Source organism: Coffea eugenioides, chromosome 6 (assembly GCF_003713205.1).
Source record: "Coffea eugenioides isolate CCC68of chromosome 6, Ceug_1.0, whole genome shotgun sequence".
Classification (NCBI taxonomy): Eukaryota; Viridiplantae; Streptophyta; class Magnoliopsida; order Gentianales; family Rubiaceae; genus Coffea; species Coffea eugenioides.
This window is the reverse complement of record NC_040040.1, coordinates 23980417-24001502: the sequence shown is the minus strand read 5'-3', so window position 1 is coordinate 24001502 and position 21086 is coordinate 23980417. Positions and strand designations below refer to the sequence as shown.

The following is a 21086-nucleotide window of genomic DNA, read 5'->3' as shown; positions in this document are numbered from 1 at the left end:
CTTTTCACGCACTGACAGTGTAGTGATTTTTTTTTTACAATGATAGTTTTAAATGTATGCCATATATGCACGATTTGAATTTCAATTTTGAATCCATATTATGTGAGATCATCTATTTTCTTACTCCCCGGCCCGCCCGCCGAAAGAATCAGTATACCACGGATGGTAACTGTACGCTTTCAAACAAAAAATTATACTTAGTGTTACTGCCGTGCTGAGGTATCATATAACTATTTAGGCTCCAAAAGACCTAGCTTTGGATAGAGTGCAACAAGATACAGCACATTATTAGATATTTAGCAATACCAACGGATTTGATAAGGTCTTAATTTGTCCTGGTCGCGTGAAAACATCACGTTCTGTTTTTCAACTTTATATTTCCAGTAACATGGTCGGGCCAATCAAGACCTCATCAAATCTGAAGTATCCATCTTATCCTCAATCTCACACAATAATGGTTTCTGGGATGTCGATTCTTACATTTCTTCTGACCCCTGATTTTCATTTTTGTGGTGGATACATTCAATTAACTTCGAACTCCGTACGAATAGAAATCAATAAAAAAATATAACTGCGTGACTCACGAGATGATAAAAAACTGTGTGTTAAGTGGTCGTTATACCTCTTGATTACATGATTCTAGTTGTTGATCTCTTTTATTTGGATTCCGATCTTATTCAAATAGTTTTGATTTTATTAGATTATGTTTGTCTGGTGCATTTCAATCTTTACAGTTTAATAATTCTTTCTTAGATTGAATTTACATATTTAGTTCTGGATGGTATCATTAATACAATGATACTACACATACAAAGCTTATCATACTAAAAGTTAGAGGTGTCAAAATGTGATTGGGATTGGTTTGTACGAGTCATAAATGGATAATGGTTATAATTAGATCAATCTATTTATACCTATTTAATAAATGGGTCAAAATCGATCAATCCATTTGTGTCCATTAATTTAATAAATGGGTATATTCAATTACACATTTATGACCTGCTTAAAATTTTACTTGTTTTTTTTTAGAATGTTATGTTCCTTTTTTTTAGATGTTGTTAATAAGAAATAATGACATTTTATTATTATTAGCTGGGTAAGAAATTCAAATTTATCTATCGACCATTCACCAAAATTTAGTTTAAATTTAACATTATTTTTAAATGGGTATAGATGGATAATGCGAAGCCTATCTATTACACACTAATTAAAAGAGTTCAACTGAGTCTCCTTTGGAACACATTCAAAGTTCGTTGCATATCTAAATCTACTTGTTAATGGATGAATTTGAACGGATCAACATAATTGAGTTGTGATTAACATATAAACTTATAAGTAACCACCTTTTCTTATGTGCATTGGACATTATCCATTACGGAGTTTACTATTTTGGTCCCTTATGTTTATTGTTTTACTTAATATTTATTCATAGTTAGCTATTTTGCATGAGTAATAATCAATCTAGGACTTTGCAAGGCAAATGAAGGAAGCTAATGGAGGAATTGCGTGAATCACCTAGGTATGTAACATGACAAATTTTGCTCTTTCTTAATTCGCCTTTTAGCTTACCTTCAGTACATATTTTTCTAATTATACAGTTAGGAAAAGAGAACGGTAATTGCATATAAAAAAAGAGGTTGCATACTCTTGAGAGTATGATAAATAAGTGCATATTAATCAATAAGACACCTTACCTTGTAATCAAAAGATCACGAGTTCGACTACTTATTAAGCAGTTGAAAAAAAAAAGTCTTCAAAAATCAGAGCAAGGTTAACTTTGGAAGTAAATCCCTTGTTGTACCTTGACATTAAATTTTATTTAATATGAACGACACATATTATCTAGACGTCCAATAAAGAAGATCATTGTAACTTTTCAAAAACTTGAATGGAGCAAAAATGAAATTGTTATAAACCTCAAAGGAGTTTTACATACGTATCCCCACACATTGGAACACACTTACAAGCATATTTTATCATGCTAGTATCTTTATAGTCAATGAAAGCCAATACGCTCAGTGCCACATTGCCCCCTCTCAAGCTGTATTGCGTGCTGCTTTGCTTCTTAGGACACATTGAAGCTTCTGTTTTTTACTAGCTAGGTAATTATTATATACGATCTTTCTTTCTGTCCTTCATTAGTTTGGCACTAAAATTTGAGTAAGGTTAACAGGATTGTGCGGTACAACCGACAATAATGGAAGGGGAGAAGATGGATACAGAGGGAAAGGTGGAGACAGAGAAGATGAACAAGGCAATTGCGATGGCATATGATGTCCAATCTAAAATATTAGAGGATATAACGGGGGATCACCTCCATACGGGCTTCTATGACTCTAGCTCCGTTATCCCTGGTTCTGATGTCAATTCTGCTCAGACTCGCATGATCGAGGCGGCCCTCCGTTTTGCTTCTGTATCAGGTATATTCAGCGCACCTCTTTTAAGATATGCATTCGCAGTTTGTGTGGAGTTTTCTTCTCTTTCTCTCCAAGTACAAATGGTGAAGTTATCAAACAAAACTGTATTTTGCTGCAGAGCTCAGCTTTTTTACTTGGGCGCAGATTAATTCCCATTAATTTCGATTGTTGACTTCGTTGAGTTTTCTTCTCTTTCTCCAGTACAATTGTTAGAACTGGTCTTATTGTATTGTTAATATTGTGTTGCTAAAGTTTATATAAAAATAAAACTTTAAAATTATTAATTTAAATTAATTTTAAATTTTGGATATATCCGACTCAAATCTGGATCCGATGAAATTCAAATCCGAAACTGTATATTGATCCCGTCAAAATCTGAATCCGGATCTAAACTAGTTTATTACATGTCTTTTTTTTTTTTATTAATAGTAACGATAATATTTCTATAATATAATCTATTCTAATCTAGGGAAGGGAGTTTAAAGAGAACTAATAAGTATAAGAACGTACTAAATCAAAGGGATGCTCGAGCACCTCATTTTGAATTTTTTTTAACTGCAAGTAAAATTTGGACTTCTAACCTACAATTAAAAAGGTAATTTAGTTTATTTTTTAGTGGCCACTGAGTCAAAACCACGTAGCTTTGGCTCAGTGGCTTATTACATATCGGATTTGGGTCTGAATGTAACGATTCTGACCGGTTGACATCTCTGTACTGGAGTTAGAGCCAAGGGGGCACTGAAACTTCGGATAGAATTTTCCATTCATTAAGTCAACCTTTACCGAATCGTTCAAGAACTTAAAAAGAGTGTTGGGCAATGTGATGCTTTTGCTGAAGAAATATTTTGGGCAATAGAGGCAATTTTAAATTGTTTCGGAGCCTACAAGTTTAGGGGCAAAGCTTTTGATATCAAAGCACTTTTAATACGAGCTCAAAATTAGTAGTTTTGAAATAACTTTTGTATTTCAAAAAAATCATAAAAATAAAATTTGACCATTTTAGCATGGACTTGAACTAAATAAATTGATAAACTATTTCTAATAGAAAAGGCACTTATGTAACTTTGCACCCAAATGATATAATTGAACACTTGATAAGTGCTCTTGTCGGAATCTCTACTACGTGAAATACTTCTCAATAAGTCATCATAATCTTAAACGGGCACCTAATAATCAAGAATTATCTAAGATGGAATATCATTTCTCTGCCAATTGTGCTAGCCATGTATCTTGTTTTTAACAACACAAAATATTGCCTGCCTTCGAAAAATCAACACATAATTTTGTTGGTATCACTCAAAATTGGGTCAATTTCAATTATATTTCCCGAGATTTGACCTAATTAAAAAGTATGTCTTGTGATTTGATCAGACTATAGTCGAATCCCTTGATAGCAAAACATTTGTCACATACCCGGCCCTCACTTTAAATGCAACATTGCCAGTTAAACCCGGCCCTCACTTTAATTCTATTATTGCCTTTCAAGTTAAATACCTCTTCACATATAGGAAAGAAAATAAAACTTTCAGTTCATGACCAAAAAATACCGTCTAATTTTTTTTTTTTTGTCAATCATTGACATCTATACAATCCTACTTTATAGGGGAGGAATTCAACTAAGTTGTACAAGGGGTTAGAGAGCAAGCAAATCCATCTTGACCAGGGAAGTGCTTTGGCACACCTTTTAGATTTCTTTTTTTAGCTATAAGGTACAGAGTTTAAATCCGACGTACAGTTTAAAGAGAAATTTTAAATCCCATATTTTGAATTGAAGTACCAAATTCTACACCCAATATTATATGCACATGTAAGGATACGATAGTCAATTGGGGAAAGATCTGAGCAATAGTCATTGTGACATATAGGCAACAGAAAAGAAAACAGAAGCAACATTTTGTTTTTCGTTTTTCTATTTGTCTTTCCTTTTCTTTCTCATTTTAATAGTTTTAGTTTTGCTTTGACTATCTTCGCAATGGATTTAGGGTTTCTTTATAAATATTTGGCTATTCAAAATATTAGATTACAAATTGGTCAAATTATTAGTTCTGTAATTTGGACAAGGCTGAAGCAATGTCAATACACATTAAGCATTAAAAGCTTTTTATTTCCGGGCAATCATAGGCAATTTCTGTAATTGATACTCTTAGGTTTAGGTCATGAACACATTTGAAAAAAAAAAAAAAATGGTTTGATTCCTTTTCAATGTGTTTATCTTCTTTCCTAGTGAAACATCCTCCCAATAATTTCTTGTTTCACTTTTTGTTTAATAGTTAACCATCCAGCATTATTTATCATGAAATAATATGTAGAGGATCCATCTATTCAAAAGGGTAGATTACAAATTGGTCAAATTACAAGATTAGTATTGTAAATTGTACAAGCCTGAAGCAATGTGAATATATATTGAGCATAGACTTTTTCTTCCTTTTTTTGAGCAATTATAGGCTATTTCTGCAATTGATATTCTAGGTTTAGTTCATGAACACCTTGGAAAAAGAAATGGTTTGATTCTTTTTCAACGTGTTTATTTTCTTTCCTAGTGAAACATGCACCTTATGATTTCTAAGTCTGCATTAGGATTGGTCATTTTTTGAAAACAAGATTTTCGTATACAATACTACAGTAATATATAAATAAAAATAATCACAAAAATATCAAAAAGAACCTCAAAAACACCAAAAATAACCTAAAAAACAATCTTATCTACATTAAAAGTTTTTCACCTATGTTGTTACAGTAAAATATTTCAAAAACATCCTAAAAAACAGCTAATCCAACTTGGCCATTTTTTTGTTTCATTCCTTTGTAGTGGTTAACTAACCGCCATTGTTTATCATGGAATTATATGTAGAGGATCCATCTAAGAAACCAAGAAACATACTTGATGTTGGATGCGGTATTGGTGGCAGCACCAGGTACCTAGCAAGTAAATACGGTGCTCAAGCCAAAGGCATCACCCTCAGCCCTGTTGAGGCCGAAAGAGCTCGTGTTCTAACTGCTGCCCAAGGATTGGAAAGTCAGGTTTGTATGAACTACCCGTGTTACAATTTTGAACGATTCGCAAGAACTTATCAATTGTTAAATCACCCTCGCCGCTCATCTTTTTATGCAAGTGCACAATGAGTAAAAATTTTCATTCCTCCATTTCTTAAGGAATGATGACAGAGTGCATACTACTACTATGCTTTCGAAAAAAAATTGTGAACCTAATGGTAGATGATTATTTCATGTAAAGACACACTTCTTAATTAGATTTTGAGTATAAAAGATACTTGTATTGACTTTTGGATATCACGTAGACTTTGCAGTAGATTTTGTTAAAAAGCTACTACAATTAACGTTCTTAGTGAATAGTTTGAATCATTATAATTAGTCACAGGTTAGACTCGCCCTTTTTACAGATTTTCCCCAATCTTTTAAACCATATAAAGCAAGAGGTGCATTTTCATAGAATACTAGATGGTAACCCATGCACATGCACATATTTATATTACCTGTTTATTTCTATGAGAAAGATAATAGACAAAGAATGAAGTTACATATGAACTAAACAAATTGTTGTGAGGAAAGTTAAAGCAAAAATATTTCAACAACAACAATGACGGGTATTTTACATACATACAAGTTAAAAAATACCGAATTACACCCGTTCACTGCAAGTATTCAGGTCAACTAGTAGTTTAGGGTATATATCGGGTCGATCCCACAGGGAAGAGTGAACAATTACCGGTATTACTAAAGCTTCTCTATTATTTAGACTATCAATGAATTATAACAAATTAAAACCTACTGAAATTATACAAATCAAAACTCCTTAGGTTATGGTATCCCTAACTACTCATGCAAGTGCTATATTTGGATCATTGAATACTACATCTAGGCTAGTTATGGTGTAATTTCCTTATGCATTTGAAACCTACTTTCGTAGTGAATCAATTATACTTATAACTAATCCGTACCTATTCTCATGGTTATGAAATTAGCTACAAGTTCATTTCTTCAGTGAAATTACATGAAATGAATCACTAAAACCATATAGGTGCACCTCTACTTTCGTGAGTGTACTCCCTATGTTTAGCACTTCTTGAACTAGTGTTAAATCTCAATTTTCATTGCAGAAACAACACCTTAGATAATCACAATTAATGGTACCAGATTAATCATGATTTAAGGAGTCAAAGTGCTAAATAACTTGCTCAAATCATAGCAATCAAATAACCAAATAAAAACACTAACAATCATAAAAAGTTCAACCAAACCCAAGGTATAAACTTTAAAAATACATAATGAACACAAAATCCAGAACTTGTATATTAACTAAACTTGGAATCAAGTACAAAAGATAAAGAGTTTGGAAGGAATACAACCCTTGTCACATGAGCTTTCTTCCTTGCCTTCTTCATCCTCCATCTTCATCCTAATCTAGATAATAAACAAGAATGGACAAACTATACTACTCTATACTAAGCTAAACTAACACTAAGAGAATGGAAGAGCTACATTTTTGCAGACTCCAAGCTTCTCCCGTATCTCTCTCTATTCTATTGTTGGATCTCCAATCACTTCTTCTTGCAATGAATTTTGCTATTTAATGATGAAAATTGGTCAAGAAATGAAGCTTTACACTTTCTCCTTATAGCTGGTAATGTTTCTCACATGTCTAGCATCGCATGTGAGTTGGTGGGAGTGAAATTGAGTTTTACGCGTACAGAGCAGCCTTTTCTGACCGCAATCCAGCTCTAAATCCGGCCAAGTTCCGGCCGGATTGATACAGTAAATCTGGGCTGCTACAGTGATCCGAGCTGCTACAGTACCTCGGATCCGTATGGATCCGAGCTCGGTTCCACTTACCCAGAAACAGCCAAGGGTTCGGATGAATAGTGGATCCGAGTGCGGATCACTTGCTCTGTTTTTGGCCCAATTTCAACTGATCTTTTCTTGATGTTAGAGGCTGAACCAGCTCATGTCTAAAACACAAAAGTTGTAGCCTTTTGAGTTATCTTTCCAATGCATCAAGAATCACCTCATATGGATCTGTGTAGGCTGAGATATGACCGAAATACCCTTGCCTGCTCATTGCCCTGTTTCAGCTTCGACCAAATGAAATTGGCTACTGTACTTCAGCTTTTTGACTTGGAAAACCTTCAAACTGGATTCAGATGTCTTCACCAAAGTTGTAGATCTATCTCTTATCTTTAAATTGGTTCAAAATTCATCTTAATCCGATCACTGTAGCTCAAGTTATAGCCAAAATACGAAAATGTGTCAAAACTGTCAAAATGCACAAAATCCCACTAAAAAGTGATAAAAACCTCATTTAATCACTTAAAAGCATTTTTCACCAATTATAGCCAAAATGATTCATTTTCTTCCAATAATATTACTAAAGTGACTAAAAATAATATGAAATATCATACAATTATTACGTAAATTAGTCACTTATCAAACAACAAACAATTTCAAAGCGTGGAAGAAAAAATGAAAAGTTTCAGCATTCCTGAGGCTAGCTCTTGAATGCTCCCAAAGCCTCCCCACTTTTGTGTTCAAGGAAGCAAACCTGATACTCAAAAGTTTCAAGAATCCTAAGTTGTGATAGTTTTGTTTGATTATCCATCCTCACCTTTACTTTTTATACACTAAAAATGCAAAATTTTTAAATCCTAAATTTTAGGGGATAAAATTATCTCATGATAGAATTGAATTCAAATATGTATTATCAATAATCTTAGGCAATGATGATAACTCTTGGATTTGGATACATACGTATGTGCATACATATACATATATATATATCTGTGTGTATGTGCATGGATATGTATATATACATATACATATACATACATATATATATGTGCGTATGTTTATATATATATATGTATGTAGGATTAATCTTTTATGTACTAACTAATAATTTATACACTATTAGATTTAATGTTTCCCACAAGTGCAATACATAAATTTCAAATTCAAATTAAGATTAATTATTATGCATGTCAGTACAGAGAAGATTAACCATATATTATTGATTATGCCAAGTTTTAAATTCAGATCAAGTCACATTTCAAATAAACTTTGTAGAATGACTCGGAACTTTCTTCCAAATTCCAAGTAAAAGCCACCACAATGCTAGAAAGAGAAGTAAGAAAGAAAAAGATGTAAAATCATCATGCAGATATATAGTAGTGCTGCTTTCTTTTTCTAACAGCTGCTAAAACGTACATAGCAGGTTTCGTTTGAAGTGGCAGATGCATTGAATCAGCCATTTGCAGATGGGTCATTCGATTTAATTTGGTGTATTGAATGTGAAAATCACATAAGCGATAAAACAAAGGTTATTTTTCTTCTTCTATCCTTAACAATTACTATTTCTCTTTTTTTTTTTTTGTTTTTTTTTATCATTCTTTAAAAAAGATTATGTATCCTAATTGTTGAACGCACGTATCACATAAATGTCAATAATGTAAAATTTTTCTGATGCTATTTTCTTCTTGATGAAGTTTGTTCATGAGTTGAATCGGGTGGCTGCCCCTGGTGCTACTATCATTTTACTCACTTGGTGTCATAGGGATCTTTCGCCCCTTGAAAACGATTTGCATCCAGATGAGAAAAAGTTGCTGACCCAAACGGGGAGCAGAAGTCGTGTTAAGTGGATTTCTACTGCTGATTACATAAATTTATTCCAGTCATGCTCTTTTCAGGTATTTAATCGCGTTTACTTTTTGCGGCTCATTTATTTGATCAGAAGCATTATTTTTCTTCATCATAAAGTTTTCCTTTTCCCGATTATCTAAGTCTCCTGTTGTTAATTAGGAGATCAAGTATGCGGACTGGTCTCCACACGTTGCTCCATATTATGCAGAACTGAGGAAGATAACGTTGTCATGGAAGGGAATCATGTCGTATGTTAGACATGCTGGTAAGCATTGTGTATTTCACTAGCATAGCCAATTCATTACCATTATCTACCTTGTAATTGTATGCTATAATTCTTAACCATTTCTCCATCTTTTCTCAATTTCAATTAATAGGATGGAGGCAAATGAGCATCAAGTTTCTGATGATGCCGTCAGTGTTCGACACATTCAAAAATGGTCTGCTTAAGTATTGCATTCTTACGTGCCAGAAGCCTCAGTAGTTCAGTTCCAGTGATGCTTAATGTCCATGCATAAATATCACTCCACAGTCGATAGTTCCTTGTTTTTTTTCTCAAAAGCTAATTTGTACTTGTATTGTTCCTCAAAACGTGAGAATCTTTCTGATTTTGAGATTTACCATTAGAATTTTCCTTTTTTTTTTCTTTGGAAGATCTACTATATTGTGCAAATGCGTTGCACAAGATCTTGATATTTGACATTGGAGTTTCGAATATCAAAACTGATGTCATTTCACCCATAAATTTGTAAGTAGTTTTTAAGTTCTCAGGTAATAGGAGAGTAAGAGGAGCCCTATTTTCCATCCACTTTAAGGACAAAAGAAAGAACTAAAAAAAAAAAAAAACTGGTCATTGGTCAAAAAGTTTAAAATGAAAAAAAAAAAGAGAAAAACTAATAGTTGGTCTAGTCTCTAGTATGTTCAAAAATGCTTGATTAAACCCATTCGCTGTATACCTGTCATTAGACCTTCTGGCGAATACTTGGTTGCAGTCAAAAGCATAAAAATTTACTATTTCTTCTTTTTTTTTTTTTTGGGGGCTGGGACCACAACTGAGCGCTTTGACTCAACTTGTAATACATGTTATACCGAGAACTAGCAGACTTGGTCCACCTAAAATTGAAATAAAAAGAAAAAATTCCAGTCGAGTTGTCAAACCTGAGGTGGAACTTTTAGTTGCATATTAATCCAAGTTTTTTTACTTTTCTTTTAAGAAAAGCAAATTAGTCTAAGTTGAACTCTCTTAATTAAATGCTTAAATTTGCATGTCTCATTCTTGACAAGTCTCTTAGTGCCTGAAGCAAGTATAACTTTGAGAAAAGTCAAAATTTAGTCTCCAACGGCTGGAGATGAGAAAACCAAATAAAAATGTAGAAAAATTAAGATGTCAAGATAAATGAAAAGAGGCGTACCCACGGCCACGGATGGTACACTGCAGTTTCCAAAAGAGACATCCAATAAAAAGTTTAATTCTAATAATTTGATATCTAAGTGAAAGATGTCTTTCTTTTTCAATACTTGGAATAGTCTCTTTTTTTTTTTTTGAATAATGGCAAACCCCATACATGGGGGAGGGATGTCACCTCTAAATTTTATTAAAAATGTAAATTAGAAAAGAAAGTATTGATTATTCAATACTTGGAATAATCAATACCACGTATAATATATGCAAAATGGGCACTTATAAACTGAGTACATAGAAAGCTTAAGGGTATTTTTGTTTTCAAGTAGATATTGATAATAGAATATAGTGGCAAAATGACCAGCTGACCAAGGCTCTCCCATGTACCGAATACATCGAAAGTTCAAGAAGTCGAAGGGTATTTTTGTTTTCAAGTAGACACTGATAACAAAATATAGTGGCAAAAGGCCCAACTGACCAAGACAATACTAATTATCGGGAAGGTAAAAAAAAAAAAATCACTAAATCTTCACGTCGAGTATGGAATCAGGCTTTCACTCGAAAGCTTCCATATGTGGTTTCTGCCCCTTGAAGTTAGCGTCATTACCATAGTAAAGGAACATGGATTCAGGCTTTGACTCAAAATCCTTCATTTGAAGTTTTTCCTTCTTCTCATTTGTGTCATCGCCATTGTTAATGAGTACGGATTCATGTTTGGACTTGAAGTCCTTCATAAGCGATTTCTTCTCATGTGCGGTCTATCCTCCTTTGAATTGGCATCATCTGCGTGGTAAAGGAACGTGGAACCAGGCTTTGACTTGAAGTCTTTCAATGTATTAGAGTGAAGGTGCTAATTTTGTTCAGTAAAGTTCTCAGGGTTGACAGCGGGTTCAGAATGTCCCTGGGATCCTTTCTTGCTTCCATGAAGCATGCAACCGGCACATTCAGGCAAAGGACACAATTGAAGAAACAAGCATCATTGTGTATAGGTACATAAACAAATCAGCGGAAGTATGTTGCACACCAAATTATAGCCTTGCTGGTCTTGCTTATCTTAAAGTGTCATTCTACACAGGTGAACCTAGTTAAAAAATTTTTACGTAAATCTAGGACCATTAATTTCTTGCTCGTCAACCTTACCTACTATACCAACACCTTCTCAACCTATCTCTCTACCTCTATAGTGGAGACATTGGAGATGAATTCCTCTAACCAACGAAAGTAAACAGTTTCAAAAGTCAAGTTACAGGACATTTAAGTTTCTTATAGCCCACATCGGAATGTTTTGAAAAGGTAAGCTTTATGAACATACAACTACAGAGCCACACGTCAGTTTTGCTCTCCTTAATCTGAAGAGTTTCCGATACCTCGGTCAGGATAGTTAGAGTTTTTTTTTTTTTGCTCCCCAAACTTTAAATATATATATATATATCTCTTACTCGCTTCATCGACTAGTTTTTTTTTTTTTTTTTTTTATTACCAACAATTGAACACATATAAAGGAGGGAACAAACCCCCAAAGACCTGAAGATTACAACCAGAACACACCCTAAGCCTCATCAATTACCCAACGAACCCCCGGCACTCCACGCGCGTCAAGAATAATCGAAGCCCGAACTAATGCCGGTAGTTGCTAAAACTGATCATACACCCGGGTGCCTCCAGCCCCTATAGCTGCTAGCCTATCCGCAGAAGAATTGGCCTCGCGGAAAATATGTGAGAATGAAGCCGAAAAACCTTGCAATAAATCTCTAACTTTCCTCAATGTATTGCATAATGGCCACTTAGCTATTACCCCCGAGCCAACCAGCTGCACCAACGTTTTGGAATCCACCTCGACTAATGACGGACAAAGCCCCCGTTGATGACACAACTGCAAACCACATAGCAGAGCCATACTTTCTGCCTCCAACACAGCCTAATCTCCAAATTTTTTGTAAAAAGCAAAAATCAATTTTCCCTGACTATCGCGCAACAGACCACCACCCGAGGCCCTACCACAATTCACGCTGGCGTCCGAGTTGAGCTTAAGCAGCCCCAGCGGAGGTTTCTCCCAGGCAACCGCACAAGGGATTCCCCTCCGCGGAGAGACCTTAATAGATCTTAGCAACTCGCAATCCGCATCCCCTGTAAAGTGCGCCCGACGAAACTTACCTGCCCTTCCAAGCTGTTCTAAAAAATAGTCCACCTCGCAGAGTATCTTGCCGACCTCCCATCGCAGGCCCTGATAACGCTCCTGGTTCCTGGCTAGCCAAAGGAACCAGCACACTACAATTGGCATGACTACCCGAATGTGATCCTTCGCAGAGGAAACTGAAGTAAAGTGCCAAGAGACAAATACCGACGCCATACTCGAGCAATTACGCAAATGAAAACCAAAACGGCCAGACACTCTCCGCCACACTTCCGATGCAACCGGGCCAGTCAAGAAAACATGCAAAAGAGCCTCCTCCGCCTGGTAGCAACACCCGCACCGAGAAGGCAAAGCCAAACCCCGACAACGCAACGTTATATCCAGAGGGAGGAAATTACGCACCAATCTCCAAGCCAAGAAAGACATTTTTGCCGGCAAAACCGAAGGCCAAAGTAGGGAGTCAACAAGACACCGATGCTTCCTTTGCCGAAGCACCTCCCATGCCGACTTAACTGTGAAGCATCCCGTTGGATAAGGCAACCATACCATCATATCCTTCCGAGCTAAATCATGGGGTACTTCTTTGATCGCCTGGACGACAAACCCTGGAACCCACCGGCCAAGACGCGTTTCATCCCATCCATCGCTGGCAATAAACTCCGCGACAAGGAAATGGGGCTTCTCAGATCGATCCACCACACTCTCTAACGGCTCCTGGAAAACCCATCTATCCTTCAAAAAATCCACTAGGCCTTCCCCTAAGCACGACCTAATGTTCTGTTCCGCCATTTGACGTATGGCTATAAGACGCCTCCAAGTACCTGAAGCCCGCTCTACCAATGCCTCCGACGGATGAACCCCTTTGATGTATTTGGCATGCATGAACTTTGCCCAAATGGGCTCTCCAAGCCTAAACCGCCACCATAGTTTTACCGCAAATGCCCTTGCCATGTCCGTAAAGGACCGAAAACCCAGGCCCCCTTCGTCAATGGGAAAACACATCTTGTCCCAGGAGGACCAATGAATGCGCCTCTCCCCCTTATCATCCCAGAGAAAGGCATTACAAATTTTACCCAATCGTGTGGTCACCGCCTTTGGAGGATTCAACACCTGAAGTAAGTACATCGGAAATGAAGCAAGTACATGCCGTGCTAAGACCAGCTTGCCCCCAAAGGACAACAACTTAGTACTCCAGTGTCCAAGACGGGTCCGTATTTTCGAAATAATATCATCAAACAAGAAACCCCGCCTCCGACCTTTATATATAGGAGCGCCCAAAAAAATGAATGGGAAAGATTGCCTGCGAAATCCTAGAACCCGAGTCACCAACTGCTCCTGTCCCGACATAGCCCCTGAAGGCTGAAAAAAGGAGCTCTTGTTAACATTCACCTTTTGACCTGAAGCCTCCTCATACTCCATCAAAAAACCCTTTATTGCGGACAGGCAATCCTCTGAGCATCTTGTAAACAAGAGCATGTCATCTGCGAAGGCCAAGTACGGCACCGGACTCCCTGCCGTAACAAAATACCGACCGGGCTGCCGCTCCAGCAAATGATGTAACCCGCGGCCTAAAAAATCGGCCACTAACACAAACAGGCTAGGAGAAACCGGGTCACCCTGCCTAACACCCCTTGAAGATTTAAAGAAACCAGCAGCCTCACCATTCACCAAAACTGAAAACCAATTATTAGACACGAGCCGAAAGAAAATGTCAACCACCTGCTCCGCAAAACCAAATCTCCGAAGCATAAACAAAATAAACGGCCACTCGACCCTGTCATACGCCTTTTCCATATCCAACTTTAACATGAGGTTCGGATGTCTCAACCGCCTATCTAAATCCGCCACCAGCTCCTGCGTCAGAAGGATGTTATCCGTTATCCCTCGTCCTGGTACAAAACCAGTCTGCCACTGTGATACTAAGGCCGGGAGAACCCTACCCAACCGATCCGAAACGAGCTTAGAAATAATTTTCGAACAGACATTGCAAAGACTAATTGGCCGAAAATCCTTCCACTGCATGGCGCCTGCAATCTTAGGCAGTAAAATAATAGACGTGCTAGTAAAGCTCCGAGGCAAACGCATACCCTGGAAGAATGCCTGAACCGCCTCCAATAAATCTGACTGGATAATATCCCAACAGGCCTGGTAAAAACCTGCCCCAAACCCATCCGGCCCTGGGGCACTATCTGCGTCCAACGCGAACACCACTCCCTTTAATTCTGCCATGTCAGGTAAAGCAGATAACAAGTCATTGTCTGCCTGAGCAAGCTGAGGGACCGAGAAGGGCAGCTCCGGAGAGTGCCACCCGTGTTGTTCAGAAGCGAACAACGCCGAAACGAAATCCACCGCTGATTGCCTTATGTCTTGTAAATCCTCCAACCATGTACCTGCCTGATCCTTAATGCGGGCGACAAAATTAATATTGCGACGTTGCCGGCAGCGAGAATGGAAATAAGCTGTATTAGCATCCCCAACCTGCAACCATTTGATGCCCGCCTTCTGCCTCCAAAACTCACCCTCCAACGCCAAACTCCTGGCAAATACCGCTTTTGCCTCCTCCAACGCTGCTCTGGACACAGAATCCCTCGCAGCGTCGAACTGCTCCTCACGTTGTTTCATAACAGCCGCGGCCGCCCGTACGTTGGTAAAAATATTGCCAAATGTCTGGACGTTCCAAACCTGCAGGCAACCCTTCACAGCCCTCAGCTTATTATAAAATTTCGGCATACCCTCACCCTCCACCGGCATCGCCCAACCCTGCCGAACCACTTCCATAAAACCCGAATGCCTCCTCCAAACATTCAGAAATCTAAACGAGCGTTTGCTGTGGCTCCCATTTTGACAATTAATCAAGAGGGGAGCATGATCTGACCGCCCCCTGGACAAATGGGAGACATGCGAAAGCTCATACCTATCAGCCCACTCCTGATTCATGAAGGCCCTATCCAATCTTTGCCATACCCTACCATTGGTCCAAGTAAATAAAGCCCCATCAAAAGGCACCTCGGACAAGCCGCAGTTGCCAACAGCTTCATTAAATTCTTCCATGTTCGTTGCATTGGCCGGAGAACCTCCCACACGCTCTTCCGAACTGGAAATGACATTAAAATCCCCTGCCAGCATCCATGGCCCAAGACCTTCTCCCGCCAATCCTTCCATTGCCGACCACAACTCTCGCCGCCCCACCCTCGAGCACCGAGCATAAACTGCCGAAAACTGAATTGAACACCCGGAAGAAAAAATGATGTGCATGTGAAGAAGTTGCTCTGCCATCTCCCTAAACGCCAAGGACAGCTCATTGTACCAAAACACCCACACCTTGTTATTCAAAGCCCCCATCGCCCTATCAAAACCCAGGAGCCGACGTACCACCTCCAATTGTGGAGTATCCGACAAAGGTTCCAGAAGTACTAACAATCTTATTTTATGATTTTTGCAAATCTTATCTAAATACCTAAGTGAGTCCTTGCGTGAGGCCCCGCGTATATTCCAAACAACAACCTTAATGTGATTTAACATGAGACCGCAAAGAGTAGTGAGTTTGAGATTGGTGATGAACCTGATTAAGAGGAGCTTTCGCCGAGCGGCCACCCTTGTGCCTAGTTTCAGGCAGACCATACTCAATCTCAGGCTGCTCCAGCCCGGTCAACCCCTCCCTTGGTCGCTGCGGATCATCGAGCAGGCGGCGATGCAACATCCTTTGAAACTGTTTGAGCTGCTCCCACGGAGCTACGTCCCCCGGATTATCCCCGTCCGAACATTGCCGTCTATGCCCCAGCCTAGCTGTCCTAACAGAAATCGCGGACCTAGAAGGAACGCGATCAAAATCCTGCACCTCCATGTCGGATAAAGCGTGCAACACTGCAAAGGAATTATGAGACGCCGCAGCCAACTCCTCCTTTTCCCATCCACCCGCCTGCATTGCCAACGCACAGTCCGAAACCTGCACCATCTCCTGTGTCGCCCTCAAAGGCAAATCTGGTAGAGCAACACGCACATCAGCATCAACCGTAGCAGTCCCAGGACCGACCATCGCCTCCTCGACTAACGAAGCGGGAGCAGGATTAGTCGACAGCATATGCGCCATCTGATCCCAATCCCCCGCTTGATTCTGCACCGCCCTCTCCGTAGCAGCCTTCGCGTCCTCCAGCGCAGGGAGAGGAACCCCCTCTGAAGCCTCCGTATGCCCCTCGACGCCCTGATCCGAAACCAAGGCCCCATTAGTTCTCTGGTGCCACTCCACCTGTTTCATCTCTGCTTCCCGCTGCACCTGACCTTGTCCACTGTTAACCTTCGGCCTGTAAACCTCCAATGCCTTCCCTTTCGACGTAAACAGATTCTTGGAGGGCTGGAGATCCGGATTCCTCCTATAACACTCCTCATCTACATGTCCGAATCGAGTACAGAACCCACAAAAATTCAGCCAACTCTCATATTCCACCGCCTGCCAGAAACCTTCTTGTTCCTCCCCAATCCAAATACGACTTGGGGGCTGTTTCGACACATCCATCTCAATCAGGACCCGCGCTACCGAAGGACGTCGGAGCGTCAATGTCGCCGCATCAATCTTCAGACAGCGCCCCAGCAAACTAGCTAATTTGGTAATGTACACCGTATTAAACAACGGCAAAGGAAGTGTTGGCAGAGATACCCACACCGGAGCAAATGTCGAATCCTTATGAACGTTGAAATCCAACGTCCATTTTGATAACAGCATCTGCGCTCCCTTCACGAACCAGGACCGGCGCACAAACAGCCGTGCATAATCCTCCGCAGTCGAAGGCCTGATCAGAACGTGATTCAGATCCAGAAGGCCAACCTCACAATCTCCCTTGAGGCCCAGCGAAACAAAAAAACCCCTAATAACCTCCATTGGTGGCCGACGAAACGGAAACCGTCCTACCAAAGCATTCTTAAAAGGCGTCGAAAGCAGTTGCATATCACTCTGGGATAGACGCTGCGCCGGCTCACCTCTATGAACCGAGCAGCACCCCAGATCTGGAATATCCTCCAGGCGGGCCGAACCAGATAGCACATCTGCAAAAGACTTGGAAGGTGCTGCGCAGCCGGGTACCCCCCTGTGACCGGCGGCGGCCACGGAGGACCCTCCATGCAAAAACCCTAGGCCAAACCCTAACAGGCACGCTTCATGCAAAGTCTCGTTTTCCTCCAATTTCAAACTTCCTTCATCGACTAGTTCAGGATAGTTAGAGTTGAGGATAAATGTGTGAAAAGGAAGAAGAAGGCATTTTCTCAGGTAGATAGTTTTAACTGAGAGGATCATAACAATGCCGAATAATTAACGTGATTTAAGTGGGCCTAAGTTCTAACAGTCAAAGAATCATTGCTTATGAACTACTACTTCAAGTAGAGGATTGATGTTTGAGAAATCTTGCCAGGGCAATTGTAAAGAATGCGACGAGAGCAACATATGAACCCATCCTCCCTTTGAATAGCCTCAAAATGTGACTTTGATAGTGGAAAACTCTTGGGGTTATTGCTATTTATACAGAAAATGTGACTTTGGATTGAAGTTTTTCTCAGAAATTTTTTACATTTTTAGTGATCACATTTTCTATTAACCTTTTTTTCACATACACTAAATCGCTATAGTAATTTTTCTAAAAAAAAAAAACTTTAAAAATAGCAATCCAAACGGCAAGAGTATAGCATTGATGACGTGTCTAGTTGGATGGCTTCCACAATTTCCTGTCTTGGTATTCGTACACCAATCCATTACCAACAATTTTGCATTTGTACTCTACGGGCCAAAATTTCCTGAAGTCATCCGTCCATTTCAAATAACACTACATTATTCGTGTTTTCAAGACTCAACTTAGCTCATAGCGATATTGACCATGTAATAATGGATAAAAACTTTTGAACCCTCCTATTTGGCCCTTCTCCCTGATAGAAGTTCTCCCATGTAAAAAAAAAAGAAAAAGACAGAGGTAAGTGGCTATTTTGAAAATTTACAGGTGCGTGAATTTTACAGCAACGAATATTGACGTGCAGTTGGAGCCATCACAATTTTTCAGTGGGGGCACAATTCTCTCTGGCGCTATTACTCATTAGAAAACAAATTTAGGCATCAAAATAGGCACCACCAAACTATTGAACATTACTTGTCAAGGGAGAATGTGTTCATTGCCAAAAATCTCTAGCTTCAGAAGACAAAAATTGACTTCAAGTGTGATAAGTGAATATTTTGTATATATTTTTATACAGTTTTGCACGAGCTTTTGTCATATTTTTAAAGGATCATAGTCGTACTTAAGCTCTTTTTGGTGCATTGCTTCAAGTGTTGTTTAGTGATCGGAACTTGCAAAATGAGTAGATTAATGCATAAACATGTGATATTTTGTAGGTTATCGGGGCATGAAACACTTACATATTATAAAGAAGAGGCAAGATGCTAGTTGGAGGGCAACAGACAAGTGAAACAAGGAGCGAAGATTGAGTGAAAGAGAGAAGAATTTGAAGATGGAAACAGGGGAGATGGATCCGAGCTCGGATCCAGTCTCGTCCCATATGATCCGATCCCTCGTTTAGACTTCTGGAGCAGTGGATCCGAGGGCCAGGCGATCCGAGCTCGGATCGATCTGAAGAAGGCCTCGGATCCTGCATGAAGAACGGTGAAGAAAATGCTGAAGGCACGGATCCGAGCTCGGATCATGTTTTTACTCCTCGGATCTTTCTCTCTCCTCTGCAACTTGCAGAACAACTTATGTTCATTTCACACTTACTTTTTGACTCATGTTTCACACAAAATTTCGGCTGAAAGCTGGCAAACCTCTTGTACACTTGAAGAAGCAAGATGTGATGATTTCAAAGAGGGGCAAATTTGGAAGAAAAAGGAAAAAAAGACATTATTAGAGAGAAGTAGAACATAGTAGAGGATATATATCAGATTTTAATATTAGAAGTTAGTCTTGTCTTGTTCTCTCTAGCTAGTAACTTTTGTGGAGAACAATTGGAGACTTCATTATACCCATTTTGTTGAAGAAATTGAAGATCATTGGGAGCTTCTTCATTAACCTTGGCTAAGCTTTCTCTAATCTATCTTTTACTTGTGATTCATGATGTGTTCATGCAATGAAACTTTGTGTTTTCTTGTTATATCTTACATGAGTAGCTAAATTTCTAGATCTAGGGAGTAGATAAAGCTTATGGCTACTTGATATGAAGTGGATATGATTTACACTTGTTACATCTTGTATTAACTTGTCTACTTGTGCATGCTTAGCCCTTGTTGTTGCTTGATCACCAATAACAAGCTCTTAGTTGTTATTATTCAATGAAAATTGGTAATAATGATGGAACAATATGAGTAGAGCTTAAGTAGTAGACTCATGAGAATAGAGGTACACTTAAGTGGATTAAACTTGCATTTCATGAAGGAAACAAGAGTAGGACTAGTTATTCACCATGAGAATAGGGAAAACTAGACTATTCTAGGTCATTTCATCATGAGAATGAGATTTGGTAATATTGGAAATGAATCCCTAGTTAAACAAGGGTTGTAACAAGAGGTAAATCTATTCATTTGTGTTGTTTATGCCATAAGTGGAATCTACATCCCTAAACTCAAGTATTTAGTGAATTTTCTCAATTTGTTATCTTGCAACTATCTAGTTAAGACTTGTAGGAAGTAGAAGTTATAGATTCTCTTGCGTTAATTATTAGTTAGTCTAAATAATAGAGTAAGTAAAGGACCTAGTACTTGTTTAAGTTGCTCCTCGTGGGATCGACCAGATACATGCCCTAAACTACTAATTTGACCTGTATACTTACAGTCAAATGAGTATAATTCGGAATTAAACTTGCACTTATATTAAAAACCCGTCAAGTTTTGGCGCCGTTGCCGGGGAGCGGCAATATTAGGACCTAACAAGCTCTGTTAATTTAGACCTTTATATTAGATTAGTTGGTATTAGTGTAGTGAAAATTCTTGTTAATATTTTGAATTGGATTTTTATTTATTTTTGTGATATAATTACTACATTGTCTCTATTCTTCAATTTTTGTAGTGTATGCACCGAGCTTTACGTGTAGTAGTACCTTTTGATCCTGAAATTGAAAGGACACTACGTAGACAAAGAAGGCGTACACCACAACAACAAGAAGAAGAGATTAGGCAACCAATAGAAGGAATTGCAATAGAGCTACCGTTTGAAGAAGAGATGGCAGAAAATGAAGCAAATAGGCGAGTTCTAAGGGATTTCGCTCTACCGGGAACTCAAGGATTCCAAACAAGTATAGCGCGGCCGACGGTAAACGCTAACAACTTTGAGATTAAACTATCATTTATCCAAATGGTTCAACAATCTCAATTTGGAGGTAATGCCGTAGAGGATCCTAATGCACACTTAGCCACATTCTTGGAAATATGTGATACAATTAAAATGAATGGAGTTAGTGATGATGCTATAAGGTTAAGGTTGTTTCCATTTTCATTGAGAGATAAAGCTAAAATTTG

The 21086-nt window shown here is 38.7% G+C and overlaps 1 protein-coding gene across 3 annotated transcripts; it reads left to right on the top strand.

The window, feature by feature from the left end:
* Positions 1 to 1977: 1977 nt before the first annotated feature.
* LOC113775318 (probable tocopherol O-methyltransferase, chloroplastic) lies at positions 1978 to 9712 on the top strand. 3 transcript variants are annotated; one of them, XM_027320143.1, is made up of 7 exons: positions 1978 to 2102; positions 2174 to 2420; positions 5269 to 5438; positions 8641 to 8748; positions 8915 to 9115; positions 9231 to 9333; positions 9446 to 9712. In XM_027320143.1, exons 2-7 carry the CDS (start codon positions 2198 to 2200, stop codon positions 9550 to 9552), a joined length of 912 nt encoding a protein of 303 aa, XP_027175944.1. In that variant the 5' UTR covers positions 1978 to 2102; positions 2174 to 2197; the 3' UTR covers positions 9553 to 9712. The 3 variants fall into 3 exon arrangements, with proteins under 3 accessions (XP_027175944.1, XP_027175941.1, XP_027175942.1); XM_027320140.1 differs by having other exon boundaries at positions 1979 to 2102; positions 9228 to 9333; XM_027320141.1 differs by having other exon boundaries at positions 1980 to 2102; positions 8644 to 8748; positions 9228 to 9333.
* Positions 9713 to 21086: the final 11374 nt, after the last annotated feature.